The 14,791-nt window shown below is 45.8% G+C and overlaps 1 protein-coding gene across 3 annotated transcripts in view; it reads left to right on the top strand.

Moving 5' to 3' along the window:
- The window catches only part of si:dkey-49n23.1 (semaphorin-3D), a 47,396-nt gene extending 33,515 nt beyond the window's left edge, over positions 1–13,881 (top strand). For 2 of the 3 annotated variants that reach the window (XM_062410039.1, XM_062410030.1), the window contains exons 3-18: positions 2,993–3,147; positions 3,245–3,307; positions 3,428–3,547; positions 4,050–4,140; positions 4,346–4,474; positions 4,631–4,773; positions 5,500–5,614; positions 6,009–6,078; positions 6,932–7,076; positions 7,687–7,909; positions 9,072–9,160; positions 10,317–10,358; positions 10,492–10,649; positions 10,738–10,802; positions 11,308–11,435; positions 12,507–13,881. In XM_062410039.1, the coding sequence (XP_062266023.1) occupies positions 2,993–3,147; positions 3,245–3,307; positions 3,428–3,547; positions 4,050–4,140; positions 4,346–4,474; positions 4,631–4,773; positions 5,500–5,614; positions 6,009–6,078; positions 6,932–7,076; positions 7,687–7,909; positions 9,072–9,160; positions 10,317–10,358; positions 10,492–10,649; positions 10,738–10,802; positions 11,308–11,435; positions 12,507–12,989 (2,219 nt within the window). In that variant the 3' untranslated portion in view covers positions 12,990–13,881. The remainder of the gene's footprint in view (positions 1–2,992; positions 3,148–3,244; positions 3,308–3,427; positions 3,548–4,049; positions 4,141–4,345; positions 4,475–4,630; positions 4,774–5,499; positions 5,615–6,008; positions 6,079–6,931; positions 7,077–7,686; positions 7,910–9,071; positions 9,161–10,316; positions 10,359–10,491; positions 10,650–10,737; positions 10,803–11,307; positions 11,436–12,506) is intronic. The other variant, XM_062410047.1, reaches the window with a different exon arrangement.
- Positions 13,882–14,791: the final 910 nt, after the last annotated feature.

Raw genomic sequence — 14,791 nt, 5'->3', positions numbered from 1 at the left:
ATGTGCTAACTGACGGCATGAGACCGAGGGAACGTCATCATGGAAAGAACACACAGTGTGTTGCATGTGTTCGAACGTGTGATGCTGCACGTCTGAAGTAAATGAATCAGCCTGAACATCCCAAAGCAACACGTGGTTTAATCTGGATTTGAACCTAAATATATATGCCTATATAAATTTATCGTATGTATTGAAATATGAGCTGTGCTTTCATCTACTGACAAAACAAAATGTTTTCAAATTGAAGTGGAGGGATGATGAAGAAGTTCAACTCATCACGACAACTTGACAACTTGAGCAGCTGCTCCTTTCTTTTCCTCTAAAAATCAGAACATGTGAGTTTGAATTGCTCTTATGAACACACACACGCACCCACACACACACACACACACATTCACACACACACACACGCACCCACACACACACGCACCCACACACACACACACACACACACACACACACACACACTAACTCATTCAAATGCATGCAAAACATTGTAATGAAGCAAATCCAGGTGTAATCACCTCCCTGATTGCAGAAGATCAGAGTTAATCACGGGGAACAATCAAACACACACACACACTCACTATCACACACGCACTTACACACACACACACGCACTTACACACACACCACTCATACGTGTGCTGTACAGGTGTTGGCCAGTTACCCAGAGTTCTCTCACTGTCGTCACTGGGCCTGAAATCTTTAACAAATGTCTGCAATTATGCCAATTATTATTCTCTCTCTCTCTCTCTCTCTCTCTCTCTCACTCTCTCTCTCCCCTCTCTCCCCTCTCTCTCTCTCTCTCTCTCTCTCTCTTCAAACAAGAGAAATAAGAAACAAGTAAAAAGACTATAAAGAAGGGAACAAAGACACAACATCTCAGAAAAGACGTTACATTAACTAACATTGATTTCCTAGAGACTCACACTAACCTTAACCTTAGTTACGACACACCTAACCCCCTTAACTTAAACCTAGCCAACCCTTACTTTAACTTTAACCTTAAATCATGTCTCGAGCTGTAAACAGCTTTAGGTCCCCACAACATGAGTAATTCCTGGACCACACACACACACACACTCACACCTGAATCAAGACGTGTCGAGGTCACGACCTCCTCCAATTGACCAATCAGCACTAATCCCTATCACGACTGACCAATCAGAGGCAATCACCATCAGCTATGCCCTTGATTGACAGGAAAAGACCAATTTAACATTAAAACAGATGAAACTCGGACTGAGCCGGAGCGTGGAGGAGTCTCATCCTCAGATCTGCACTCAGGCTGTAATGGAGTCTGTCTCTATCTCTGACTGGTCACTCCCCACAGCCCCAGGGCTTCTACACTTAGTAATGTATTTCCAGGAGGAACATTCTTGAGGAAACTGTGGGAAGTGGTTCAAGTTATCAGGAGAACTTATAGAAAACTCCAGGGCCAAATTACAGAAAGACGGATCTGAACACGTGATGTAAAGCGTTTTGGTCCCCCCCCCCCGAGCTCTGTGAGATATCTCCTGCTTTCATCAGCTGCTCCGTTTCCCGGCGCTGCCTCTTGTGATTGATGGGATGTAAAGGAGTCGCTGAGGCAGAGCCAAGAGCAGCAGGTCATCGAATCAAACGCTCCTCGCTTTTATAGTCTCCAGCTCTCCAACGCTCAGACCCTCCAGACACCTCCCAGCTGAACGTCTAACACAATGCATCCTGGGATTTCAGAGATTTTAGCTTTTTCTAAATAAACAATATTCTTTCTTATATTTCACCACTTAGGTTTAGAAGCAGCCATCAGTATCCCATGATCCTTTGAGTCAGGCAGATGTTTAATGTGCTGCAGCAAACGTGTGATCTCAGCTGATGTATTTATCAAATCATAAAGATTGTGTGTGTGTGTGTGTGTGTGTGTGTGTGTGTGTGTGTGTGATTGATTGTTCCACTTGTGTCATAGACATAGATTTCAGACTGAAACACTTTAACTGGAGACGTCTCATCTGTTTTTAGGTCAGTGTAACTTTTAATAACTGTGAGTTTCCCTTTTAGAAGAATCACTTTCATTCATCACGTCATTGGTTATTTTTCTAGCGTGTGAGTGTGTGAAACTATTGAAGGTCTCAAGTGTGATTAGTGAGTTTCAGTTGTGTGGTCGCGTCTCTCCTGGTGCTCACGGCTGCCTCGTCCTCGGCCAGGGGGCAGTAACTGATTTCCTTTTTAACGGTGGTGACGTGCAGTAAACGTGGCGTGATGCGTTCAAAGACACTTCGTGTGGTCCCTTCATCCAGCAGGCCTCGGCCACAGGGTGAGGTGCGTGTGCTCCACTCAGCAGCTTCGAGGTTCGTTGCCCTCGCTCGTCAGGTGATTATTCAGCTCAGGAGCTGATTTACAGGGAAATTTTCAAACTGAGTCTCTGGTTTGATTTACAGCAGCTGCTCCGAGATTCAACAGAAGGGAAATGAAATCCTGTAGATGAATCACAGGTGTAGAAGTTATTATGGAAACTAATAGAAAGAGTGAAGCCCGGAGTTTAAGCTCAATAAACCTCCCACAGAGCAAATTCATCCAATTGGACCAAACTACCACTGCAATAAAAAAATAATAATACCAATAATTCTACTAATAATAATAATAATAATAAATCATAACTGTTACTGCAACTGAGAATTATTAGATTATTAGAAATATTTATAACATATAAAAATTACAATGTCCTGAAACTCAAGATAAATTAAAATAAAACAGATTTTTTCTATGTATAAGACAACGAAAAATGGTTTTAATCTTTTGTTTTACTTTATTTAACTCAAGAAATTGGAGTGTGTGTGTGTGTGTGTGTGTGTGTGTGTGTGTGTGTGTGTGTGTGAGAGTTAAAAAATTGGAAAACAGCAAAAATACACTGTAAATATTTCCGTCATTACAAGAACAAACTGTGCAGTTATTGAAGCATGAAGTTCAAATGAAGCCCCCCCCCCCCCGTCTGTTTCTTCTCCTCTGTCAGAGTTGAGGAACAGCTCGGGCGTCTTCTGGACGGGTGGAGTCAGCGGCGGCTACGAGTCGATGCTGCTGGACGAGGATCACGGTTGGCTGCTGGTCGGAGGCAAAGACCACATCTACCTGCTGAGGCCCGACCGCCTGGACCTGCCCTCACGTTCGGTGAGATGTTGAGACACGTTCACAAACTTCTCGGCATCGAAGGAACCGAGTCGGTGTTTGAAATCGAGTCTTGTAGCTGAAGTGTCGTTTCCCTCAGGTTTACTGGCCGGCTGCACCAGAACATGTGGAGCACTGCAGGCTGGCGGGGAAGAGTCTGGAGGTAAGAAGTGTGGATGGATTATTTATTTATATTTATGTATTTCTGTCTCATATGGTGACTGAGCTCAGCATTAAAAGCCTTGACCACAGCCTCAGGGGATGGTTTCTGTTTTTCTTTCAGACGGACTGTGCCAACTTTGTCCGGCTGCTGCAGCCGTTCAACAAGACTCATGTTTACGCCTGTGGCACCGGAGCCTTCCAGCCACAGTGCACCTACCTGCACCTGGGACCCAGCACAGAGGTGAACATCCCATAATGAGTCAGACACAGAGCAGCAGGGTCACTGAGTCGTGATTGGATCAGAGCCGTCACATGTCTGCGTTAGAGCGTCATCAGAAAACTGCTCGTTAACTTTGAAGGATCAGAAAACGACAGAAGACACATCTCCTCTTCCTCCTGTCGGCCAGAGGTGGAGTCAATACATTTCAGATACAGGGGCAGCCATCTTGTACTGGTGACATCATTCACTGTCAGAGTCTGTGCAGCTGTGGTGGTGGAGAGGAGGCGTGGCATAGAGGTCCCTCTGATACACAGGCTCGACCAATCAGGAGTCAGTGTCAGCTGTCAATCATCACGTCTCAGCCGGTTTTCATATCATTAAATAACTGATTCAAACATCAGAGAGAAGGTTCATGACCTTTACTGCAGACAGCCGTCATGTCCTCCATCTTTATTTACAGTCTGTGTTTTATCTGGTTTTTAACTTCTCTCTCTCCCCCCCCCCCCCCCTCTCTCTCCCTCAGGAGCCGTTGTTCATGTTGTCTCACGCGGTCGAGTCAGGACGAGGAAAATGTCCCTTCAGTCCCAGAGAGCCGTTCACAGCCAGACTGACTGGTAGGTCTGACCAGCAGCACACACACAACACATTGTCCTCGTGCTCAGATTTTTATTTAAATGGCTGCGGAGGCTGCCCTTCAGGTGGCGCTATCGAGTCAGTTGGCCATGCACAAAAACCAATTTTCACGAGGGAGAAGTTGTTGTTGAGTTTGATATAAACTTGTTCTTTCCACTCTGTGGTTTGTCGTTGTTCGTCCTGAAGATGGTGAACTCTACGCTGGGACCTCGGTCGACTTCATGGGAGCGAATGCTGCGATCTTCCGCACGACGATCCAGGGCAGCAGTCAACACTACATCCGCACCGAAGCCTACGACCACAACTGGCTGAACGGTGAGACGCACCAGTCTGAGCCTTGGTTCTGGATTCCAGCAGCTTCCTGAGTCAATCTGCTTCTTCCCTCCATCTGAAATCCAGATATGATCTGTTTCTCTCGACCCTAACGTTCCTCCTCTTCCTCACCCTCCCTCCACCTCCTCTCTCCATCAGAGCCAGAGTTCATCGCCTCCTTCTCCATCCCGGACACTCACAGTCCCGACGACGACAAGGTGTACTTCTTCTTCAAGGAGAAGGCGGTGGAGGCGGGCCAGTGGGACAAGAGGGTTTATAGTCGTGTGGCTCGAGTCTGCAAGGTAGAAGAGGCAGAGAGAAAATGTACAACACAACAATCTGTTCTGCTCTCACATCCCACAGACTCACAGAAGAACTGTCCAGGGACACGGGAGGTTTCTCTACTTTGTTATTAAGGTTTTTTGTGAATATAAAAGTTCTGCAAAGTTACAAAGCCCAAAGTTTGTGGTAAAGGGAGAAAACACTGAAGCTCCTGAAACAGCTCGTCTGACTCACCTCTACCGAAGCCAGGGCGCTAACAGCTCCGACTCAACGGAGTGAAAACTTTATTTAAACATAAACGTTGATCCGTTGATTTGTTGTCGTTCTTGTTGAGGAAAATCTCGGAGGTGGACGACATGAGTTTAAATACGTGCTTAATAAAAGACACTTGATGTTCCAGCTTCTAATATTTGATGTGAAACAACAGCTGCTGAACTTAACAAGAGTCACTGTCTCTTTAATAAGGCGGAGTTTATATACACGTCACTGCTGATTGGACGATATATCTGACACACCCACCAAACAGGAAGAAACAAACCTCAAAGCCTGTTTACGCAGTTTTAATCTTTATCAGGAGGGGGGGGGGGTCTTAAAGAGACATGAGCTAGACGTGTTTGAGACAGAGGCTGAAAAGAGGAGCTGCAGCAATAGACAGTCTGAGGAAAGTGTCTTCTGAACCTCAGAGCATGAACACATTTGATCAACCTGAAGATGAGCAGAATGTTTTCCTCTTCATCTGGATCCAGAACGACGTCGGAGGGAGGAGGAGTCTGATCAACCGCTGGACGACCTTCCTCAAAGCCCGACTCGTCTGTTCTGTCCCCGGACCGTCCGGGGTGGACACGCACTTCGATGAGCTGGGTAACGTCCGTCCCTCCTTTTCCTTCCTTCTCTGCCCTCCACCTCTTCTTTGACCTCTGGAACAAACCAGCGTCTCCTCCTTTATCTTCTTGTCTCTGAACTAAAGAGGACACGGTGTGAATCTGTCCCCTCCTTTCCTTCCCTGTCCTCCCATGTATTCTATCACCTCAGCTTTTTGAAAGAGGCTGTGAACTCTCTCTGAATCTATCGGTTTATCTTTGTTGCCTTTTTATATTTATTGAAATTTAAATGAACTGAATTTATTGATCTTTTCCCGTCTTTTCAAACCAGCACATTACAATGACCCCTGACCTCTTGACCTCCTCAGTGAACAGCGTTTCATTCATGATGTTGAAGTTCAATGCTGTGACTGTGTGTTGTGTTTTTTTTCCAGAGGACATTTTTGTTCTGGAAACCAAAGACCCTCAAAATCCCACCATCTACGGCGTCTTCAGCACGTCCAGGTGAGAACACGCCCGTCGCTCAGCAGCTCCAGGAAACTTAGATATAGATGTTTAGCTGTGATGCACGTGTCATGATGACTTGACTCAAAGTTCCAGAAGTGTCTTTGGAGACTTGACGTCCTTGTTGGAGGCTACAACCTCGAGAAACACACAAACGTTCATGACAAATCCTTTCTATTGGGTCTTTTGTGTCACTAAATTACTACTCACTATAAAGTGACATTTTATTGAGCTGTGTGATTATGTAGAGATCATTTTTATATCCTACATAATGCACTCATTGTGTAAAGTAACACAACCGATGGTCAACAACCCAAGAGATACACATGTTGACCATCATGCCTTGTGTTCAGCTGATTGAAAGACAAATGGCCGACAGACGAGAGGAGAGAGAGAGAATCGTGTGAATAACTGGGACTGGATGGAAGCAGCAAAGGACTTGGAAGTTATATTAGACACTAATTGTATTTCTATTTATAGTTAAAAATATATATATATATTATATATTTACTCAGTTTATTATAAACAGACTGACCCACAGCCAGGCCGCCTCGTGCACGCCCAGCGGTGAGGCAGATCAGAGCTGTGGGTGTGTGTCGGGGTCAAAGGTGAAGAGGCCCGGCCGGTTGTGTTATTTTAACCCTGACGTATAAAAGCTCTCCCACTTCTTATTTCCTCTTCCTGTCCTGTTCCCTCTGTTCCTTCTCTCTCTTCACTCTCTCATCCCTTTCTTTCTTTACTGCAGCGTCCCTGTTCAATACAAAACATTCCCTGACTGTCTCCGTCCTCCTCCTCTCTCTTCACACTCTGTCGTTCACCACCTCCACCAACACCTCTTCTTTGTCGTCCACAGTTCTGTATTTCGTGGTTCGGCCGTGTGTGTCTACTCCATGGCGTCGATCCGTGCAGCTTTCAACGGACCGTTTGCCCATAAAGAAGGTCCCGACTATCGCTGGGTGGAGTTCAAAGGTCGCATCCCATATCCCAGACCTGGAGCTGTGAGTACACAGACATCACAAGAATGAACAAGTCTTTGAAATCATAGACTCATAAATATCAGACTCCTGAATGAGCCGCTTCTTTTTGTTTTCATCAAGATCCATGAATTATTTTGTGACGAATCTGTGAAACTGTCAAGAACAAAAAATGTTAAAGAAAGTGATGAAACATTCCAGAATCTTCCAGAATTCTTCTCTTCAGGCGAGAAGTGACAAAGTGAACTCGGGTGAACCGACCACTTAGAGAAAGGGTCAGGGGATTTCTTTTCTCTGAAGCTCTGGGCTCGTGACTCTTTGTAAATATAGTGATGAGCCGATGGTTTTGTGTTTGTGGGACTAAGTGAGAATCTCCTGAGATCAGAGACTCTGAACACACACGTGAAAACAAGATGATGAAGTCGTGAGAGGCTCCGACGTCTGGTGGTTTAACTTTTACATGTCAGAGGGGTTAATGCTTTAGTAGCTCAGGTACTGCTGCACCCTCCCTGAGAACTCACCTCTCAGTCTGTCACACTGCTGACTGACACCCCCCCCCCACACACACACACAGACAGACACACACACACACACACACAGCCTCTCCCCTCTCACCATGTCTCTCGTCCTCCAGTGTCCCAGTGAGACCTACGACGCCCTCCACAAATCCACCAAGGACTTCCCAGACGAGGTGGTGAGCTTCATGCGGCAGCATCAGCTGATGTGGGAGCCGGTCCCGCCCCTCGGAGGGCGACCAATCATAACCCGGGTCAACGCGCCCTGCATGTTCAAGAGAGTGGTGGTGGACAGGGTGGAGGCCGAGGACGGACCTTACGACGTCTTACACCTGGGAACAGGTGAGGAGCAGAGAGAGAGTTTGGGAAAGAGGAGCAACTGATGGAGTGAGAGTGAGGCCCGACATGTAATGTGTACTATGTGTACTATGTGTACTATGTGTACTGTGTTTACTACAGAGCTCAGATCATAGAGACTTCAGAATTTCACCCTTGAATGGAAGAGTTGAAGGAGAAGAGAATTTACTTTGAGGCCTGAAGCAGCTGAAGTGATAGAAACTGAGAGAGGAGAGAGGAGATGTCTCCGAGGACCAGATCCATGTTTCCTCGTGAAGTTCTCAGCCTGATGAACCTTGACCTCCACTCACTGCAGGTCCTAAAAATAAACCACTGAGTCATAACTGTCCTTTAGTTGAACGTAAACACTTTAATGGACGTCAGGCGTGCTGCTGCAGCCTGGAGCTTCACAAACTCAGGTGTTCTAACTAAAGAATGAAGAATTGAACCCATGTGATGTCAGAGGTCCTCAGTGGAGACCTGGTTGGACTAAGGAGCTGCAGGTTGTGAACAGAGAACCAGTGTGAACCAGCAGGGGGGGTAGAGGGAGGCTGGGTCTCATCTACTCAAGCCTATCAGTGTTTATGTTTACTTATAATGTTCAGTTTGTGTTGCAGGTTATTACTTTATTTAATTTTATTCTCTTAGGCCGAGCTGTTATCACTGTTACAGACTTGACAAAGCTCTTCCAGACCTGCAGAGGGCGCTACACAGCTGACGCAGACTCCGAGTTCAGAAAGTGAAGCCGATGCTGAAGCACCTGAATCATGTCTTCTGTGTAGTGACCAGCAGGGGGCGACTCCTCTGGTGGTTTCTATAGAAAGTGACTCTACTTCTCACTTTATGACGTCAGTAAACATTCATGAGTTTATGTCTCAGTCTCTAGGGGGGTACACCACAGTGTGACTGACAGCTGGTGGTGTCCAATGGGTACAAGTGGGCGTGGCCTCGAGCTCTCAGTCAGGCTCCACCCCCGTGTCACACAGGGATGTGTCCTGTGTTACCGTTGCGACAGTTGAAGAATGTTCCATGACCTTTCTCTCACTTCTCGTTTGTGAGAATTGAAGTTTATCTGATGTTTTATCGATGAGTTGTTTTTGTGTTGTTATTCTGATCATCGTGAATATGAAATGTGCGTTGACCTGAACTCTCTCCTGTCGTGGTGCAGATGATGGGAAGGTGGTGAAGGTGGTGTCGGTCACCACAGACTCCTGGGACCCAGAGGAGATCATTCTGGAGGAGCTGAGCGTCTTCAAGGTGAAACTCATCTGTGAATGAAGTTTTAATGCTGCTTCTGATCCAGGGACAGAAACACCTCTCACAGGAAGTACAGTGATTTGAGCTGGTTCCATTATATGTGCACACGTGGCCCTGTGTCCTGAGGGGCTTCACTGCAGATTGACCTGATGCCAACTACACCGTCTCTAAAAGAGAAGAGCAGATATCAGGACGCACATTTCCCAAGATCCTCTCTGTTTACAAACGCACCAGGAAGACGAGCAGAGACATGACAGAAAATAGGAAAAGCACGTTTTTGTGTTTTTGTTTTTAAACAAAAACACAAAAGAAGATGAGGAGGAGGAGGAAAAACAAGGAGAGGATGTAAGAGAAGGGAAAGAGAATAAAACCCTGCGCAGGTGAAGAGAAAAGAGAACGAGCACAAACAAACAGGAAACCAGACGCTCATGGTTTCCTTCTAACTGAGACAGGAACTGAGTCCTTCTGCTCGTAAAGAGCTGGAAGTGACGGCTGCAGGAGGAACTGGTTGTTTGCTTCCTCACTGGGTTCCAGGTGGGAGGCTGTGGTTGGTGGCTTTGAGTTTCCTTCATCGACCCCTCGGCTCCTTCACAGCGGTCGGGGGTCACTGACTCTCCTCTGTGAGACGGTGAAATGAGGCAGTGGTCCAGAATAATGGAGCTGGGGGGTAATTATCCCTCTGATGAAGAGAGAGACTCATTGGAGTTCTGACCTCAGAGCGAGGCCGCAGCATTTAACGTTAACCTCGACCTCTGCACGGCTGAAAGATCACTTCAGTTAAAGACCAGTAACGAGTTGTGAGTCGGTCACATGAGGCCGACGCCTTCTTTTCCAGGTTTGACTGCAGACAGTGAGGTTTGTTGCTCCTGAGGCCGAGTTAGAAACACACACACATTAACCACCCGGCTGTGAGGAAGAGGAGGGAGACGAGTGGTTTTCATGTTCAGTGGATTAACGACACAAAAGGACTCGATCTCAGGCACCAAACCAAAATCCCATTTGACTTCAGGAGAAATGAACCAGATGTGAAAAGTTGTTTTGCTCTTCTCTGAATTTCTACAATGAAAATCAGATTCATAGAAATGTGATTGTTATCAAACTCCCATGTATTAGTCTGGTTCTTCATTAACAGTCCTTTTTTGTTGTTATTCCTCAGAGTCCGACTCCCGTCCTGAGCATGGAGCTGTCCACCAAGAGGGTTCGTCCTCACTCTTTTATTCACATGCACAGAAAACCTCTAATTAAACATGAACACATTAGAGCCTGAAGACAGTCCAGTTAACTCCCTCAATGAAATCAGTGTCTCTCTGTGTCGTCCGTCTCGACCACAGCAGCAGCTGTACGTGTCCAGCGAGCTCGGCGTGGCCCAGCTGGGGCTCCAGAGGTGCGAGCTGTACGGGACGGACTGTGCTGAGTGTTGTCTGGCCAGGGACCCCTACTGCTCCTGGGATGGACAGACCTGCTCCAGGTTCTTCCCCAGCAGCAAGAGGTAGAGAGGGGCGGAGGGGTAATGAGGACACAACTCGTTCAGATCAGTTACCACATGTACGTCTAACTTTCCCTTGGTTTGGTGTTAGGAGGGCACGGAGACAGGATGTGAAGTATGGAGACCCCTGGAGTCAGTGCCCAGTCACAGAGGACGGTGAGTTTCCTCCGTCTGATGTGAAGTCTCTTTATATCAGATGATCTCAGGAGGGCTCCCACATACACACTGTGGGTGATGGATCCTGGGTTTAGAAGCTCCACAGCGATGGGATGCAGAGCCATGGTGGTTTCAGCTGTTTGGCCACTGGCTCCATCAGAGACCTGCATGAAACCGCAACTGTGTTTGATTCTCCAGTCTGGATCCATCAGAAGCTCCAGTTCATACTGGGTTCAGTCTCTAGGGCCCTCTAGGGGCTGATTTGTGTAACTGCAGCTTCCTCTGCTTCAACACAGCGTTTTTCACATCTTTTATTTCTGATCTCAGAAATGTTCCCATGAGGTGTTGATGTGTCTTCTTCTCTTTACTCTCTCTTCCTGTTTAGAACGTGTTTCCAAGAAAAACTGATTCTTATGGTTTTTCAGATTCACATGAATCACATCCTGAGTATTTCCCATGATCTGCAGCAGAAACTCTCAATGCTCTAAATGTTTCTCCCCGTCAGACTCTGCCTCTGTGGAGGAGAAGTCTCTGTACGGCGTAGAAGGAAACTCCACCTTCCTGGAGTGCGTTCCTCGGTCGCCTCAGGCCGAGCTCCGGTGGACGAGCAGCTCGAAGACAACTGAGGACAGAGTGAGTCTGAACCAGGAAACCTTCTGTCCCCATGAAACCTGCTGCTGGTGTCTCTGGTTCAGGAAGAAGAACGTTCCAGCTTTAACCTGATGTTAAATCACTTCTCCTTGAAGCATAGAGACTTAAACACTATTAGACTGTGACCATCTTCTTTTCAAAGACAGGAAGAAGCTTTCAGGAGGGATGTGGCTTTAAAAACACAAACATGATGCAACTCTGATCCTTTTCCAAATGATTCCACAGGTTTCTAGAAACCTGAACATTGTTCAAATGTATAATCTCTCAGTTTCATGTGATATTTGCAACTTTTCCAAATCAAAATGTCCTCAAACAATTAGACAGGTGTTGTATAAGCTGATGACTTCTCACATGATATTTTCAAACCTCTAGTTTTAAGAGACTTAAAATAAACATTATTTATATTGCACAGGCTACACAAAGTGCTTCCCAAACACAACAACAGAAAACACACAGTGTAAATACAGATTTCAACACAGTGACGATGGATGATATGAATCCACAAAACAAACGTCTAGTTAGAAACAATAGAGACAATAAAATCAACAGAATAAAAAGAAGACAAATATTATTAAGACAAACAAATGGTGATGAATAAAGAGCTGCAGTAATTTGGGAGGCTAAACAAACAGTGAGTTAAAGTTAAAGAGAATCTGAGCCTCTCTGAATGAACTGTGTGATCTGACCTGTGATACTTATATAATAATAATATCTATATAATAATATAAGACTGATTTGGAGATATTACTCAAACAAACTGTGTGTTGGTGTTGTTCTGATTTAGACGCCCCCTAGTGGCAGCAAATCACAGATAATGTTTTTAAAACATGAAAAAGACTTAAACGTAAACCTGATCTTTATAGTTTAACACAATGAAATCAAATCTGAAGACTACTGCTGCATAATGGGAGGAAGAGAATCAGACTCTCAGTAAAGGGACTATTTCTTTGGTGGAAGTCTCCTTCTTGACACGTGACACCAACTGTCTCTCCATGAGCAGATCAGTGAAGAAGCTCCGTCCTCTGCTCTAAACACCCTCTCTCTCTCTGTCAGCTTCCTCTCAGCGATGACCACCGCTCTCTCCACATGAAGCGTGGGTTGCTGGTTCAACGCCTAGAGCTGGCTGACGCAGGCCTCTACACCTGCACCGGCCACGAGCACTCCTACAGCCAGGTCCTGGCCCGCTACCGCCTTCACATCATCCCCAACCACAGCCTCCACCCGGCTGCCCCACACCAGCAGAGCCACGGCCCCAGCCACGGGAAGACTGGCCCGGCGGGGGGGGCCCTACCCGTGTTCCCGGGCCCTCCCCCCCCGGCGTCTCTGCCGGGACTCAGGAACTCGTGGCTGCCGCAGCACCGGAGCTACAAGGACCTGCACATGGTGGGGAGCAACAGTCTGAGCTTGGACGAGTACTGTGAGCAGCTGTGGTACCGAGAGAAGCGGCGGCAGCAGAAGCTCCGCACTCTGAAGCTGAAACAGGAGAGCAGGAAAGCTCGGGTGAGGAGGAACAACCCCCCCGAGCCTCCTCTCTAGTCGGCTGCAGGACAGAGACTCAGGACAACAGCTCCTGTGAACTCAGAGGACAACAACGCTTTGTTTTGGAGCAAAATGCATTAAAGACTGAGTGTAATATAAAACAGAGAGTAGTATATACTCAACCTGAATATTAGACACCGTGGAAAGAGCAGTGTAGGAAACGTGAATTGTCTCTGAACTGGTGTTACCAGCAGCGTTCACTGTGGTTTGGAACCAACAGCAGCTGGAACCTGTGGTTCTCTAAGTTCAGAGCAGCAGGACGTCCTCAGGCGTCTGAATCACAGACTGGAAATAAAGTTTTGCAAAGCGTCTCCACTTCTCCCTCGATCCAGAAATCAGGTCCAAACATCTCACGTACCAACACTTCCACCTCGCGATGATGACCTCAGTCAGAGTTCCAGTCTGATCGGGGGATGGAGCCGTGGTATCCAGGTCGAACCCGTACACAGGCTCGACCAATCAGGAGTCAGTGTCAGCTGTCAATCATCACGTCTCAGCCTGTTTCTATATCATCAAATAACTGATTCAAACCAAACTGATCAGAAACACTTGAACAAACATCAGAGAGAGAAGAACGACCTGAAATGACAGAAACAACTTTTATTTAACGTCTACTTGGATTGTTATTTGTTTTGCAATTCTGCAGTTAAGCAGCCAGCCACCAGGGGGCAGTTGAGACGCTTTGACTTCACTTTTGGGAGCTGCCATGTCGTCCATCTTTATTTACAGTCTACGCTCTGAATTATAAACCAGCTCATCACAAAGGCTCCAAGATTCTTTGGTGTGTGACTTGTTTCATCATGGATCCTTGTTGTTGACACTTTAAAAGACAAACTCTGTGTCAGATATGATATTCATATTATATTAAAATCATCAGGATCTACATGTATTTATGTGTTGCTGATCTACACTGATGAGATCTAGACCTCATACTTATTACAGTGGGTGGATTAAAGGCCTGAGTGGAGACGCACACATGAAATGAACCTTGCTTGAAAATACCTGGTTTGTGCATCTTATCAGTTCTGCCATGTGACTAATAATTATTATTCATGATGTATATTAAAGAACTCTGTTTTCTATGGTTTTCTTCCTTCATGTGTTAGAGTTTAGTATTTTGTGTTTATACTTAAACAAACGTGTGTTTTTCTTTGAATCAAATAAAAACTGTTTTTTAACGTCACTATTCTCCAATAAACTTTGAGATCAACTTGTTTTCTACTGTATGTGAATAAAACACTAAATCACAACTTACATGTCAAATAAATCCAATGAAAAGATGATCAAGGCTTTGGTCAAGTTTTCTGTGAAATAGAATTTACACTCACATCAGTTTTATTTCTTGTTTTCATAGAAAGTAGTTTCTATGGTGGAATTCCAGTTCATCCAGTTTAGACTTGATGGGAAAACCATGTTGTCTGCAGCCAGGTGCTCTTGCTCTTTGCTGACACCTTGTGGTCAAACACTGGTACTGTTTCTACTTGGATCATTTCATACATCGAACACTCGTCTAGTCAGAGAAAAGAAGGGGATGCAAATCTCAGCAGTTATTGAAATACACAACGGTCAAATGATGCAACACAATGCAGCTGTATTTCTCTAGATCTATGAACCACACTGTGACTGGACTGTATGAATGTGACCTGACGTGGCAGAGTTCTGCAGATGGAGTCACACATTCAGCTCCAACACCAAATATAACAACCTTCAACTCCCAGGAGGAAACATGGGTTTGAGCTCAGGCTTCATTTGATGGAGTTGGGCCGTTTGGGAGTTTTCCACATTTTAACAAACTATTG

The sequence above is a fragment of the Platichthys flesus genome, chromosome 2 (assembly GCF_949316205.1).
Source record: "Platichthys flesus chromosome 2, fPlaFle2.1, whole genome shotgun sequence".
Lineage (NCBI taxonomy): Eukaryota > Metazoa > Chordata > Actinopteri > Pleuronectiformes > Pleuronectidae > Platichthys > Platichthys flesus.
Note: the sequence above shows the minus strand (reverse complement) of the source record. Positions and strands in the feature narration are given on the sequence as shown.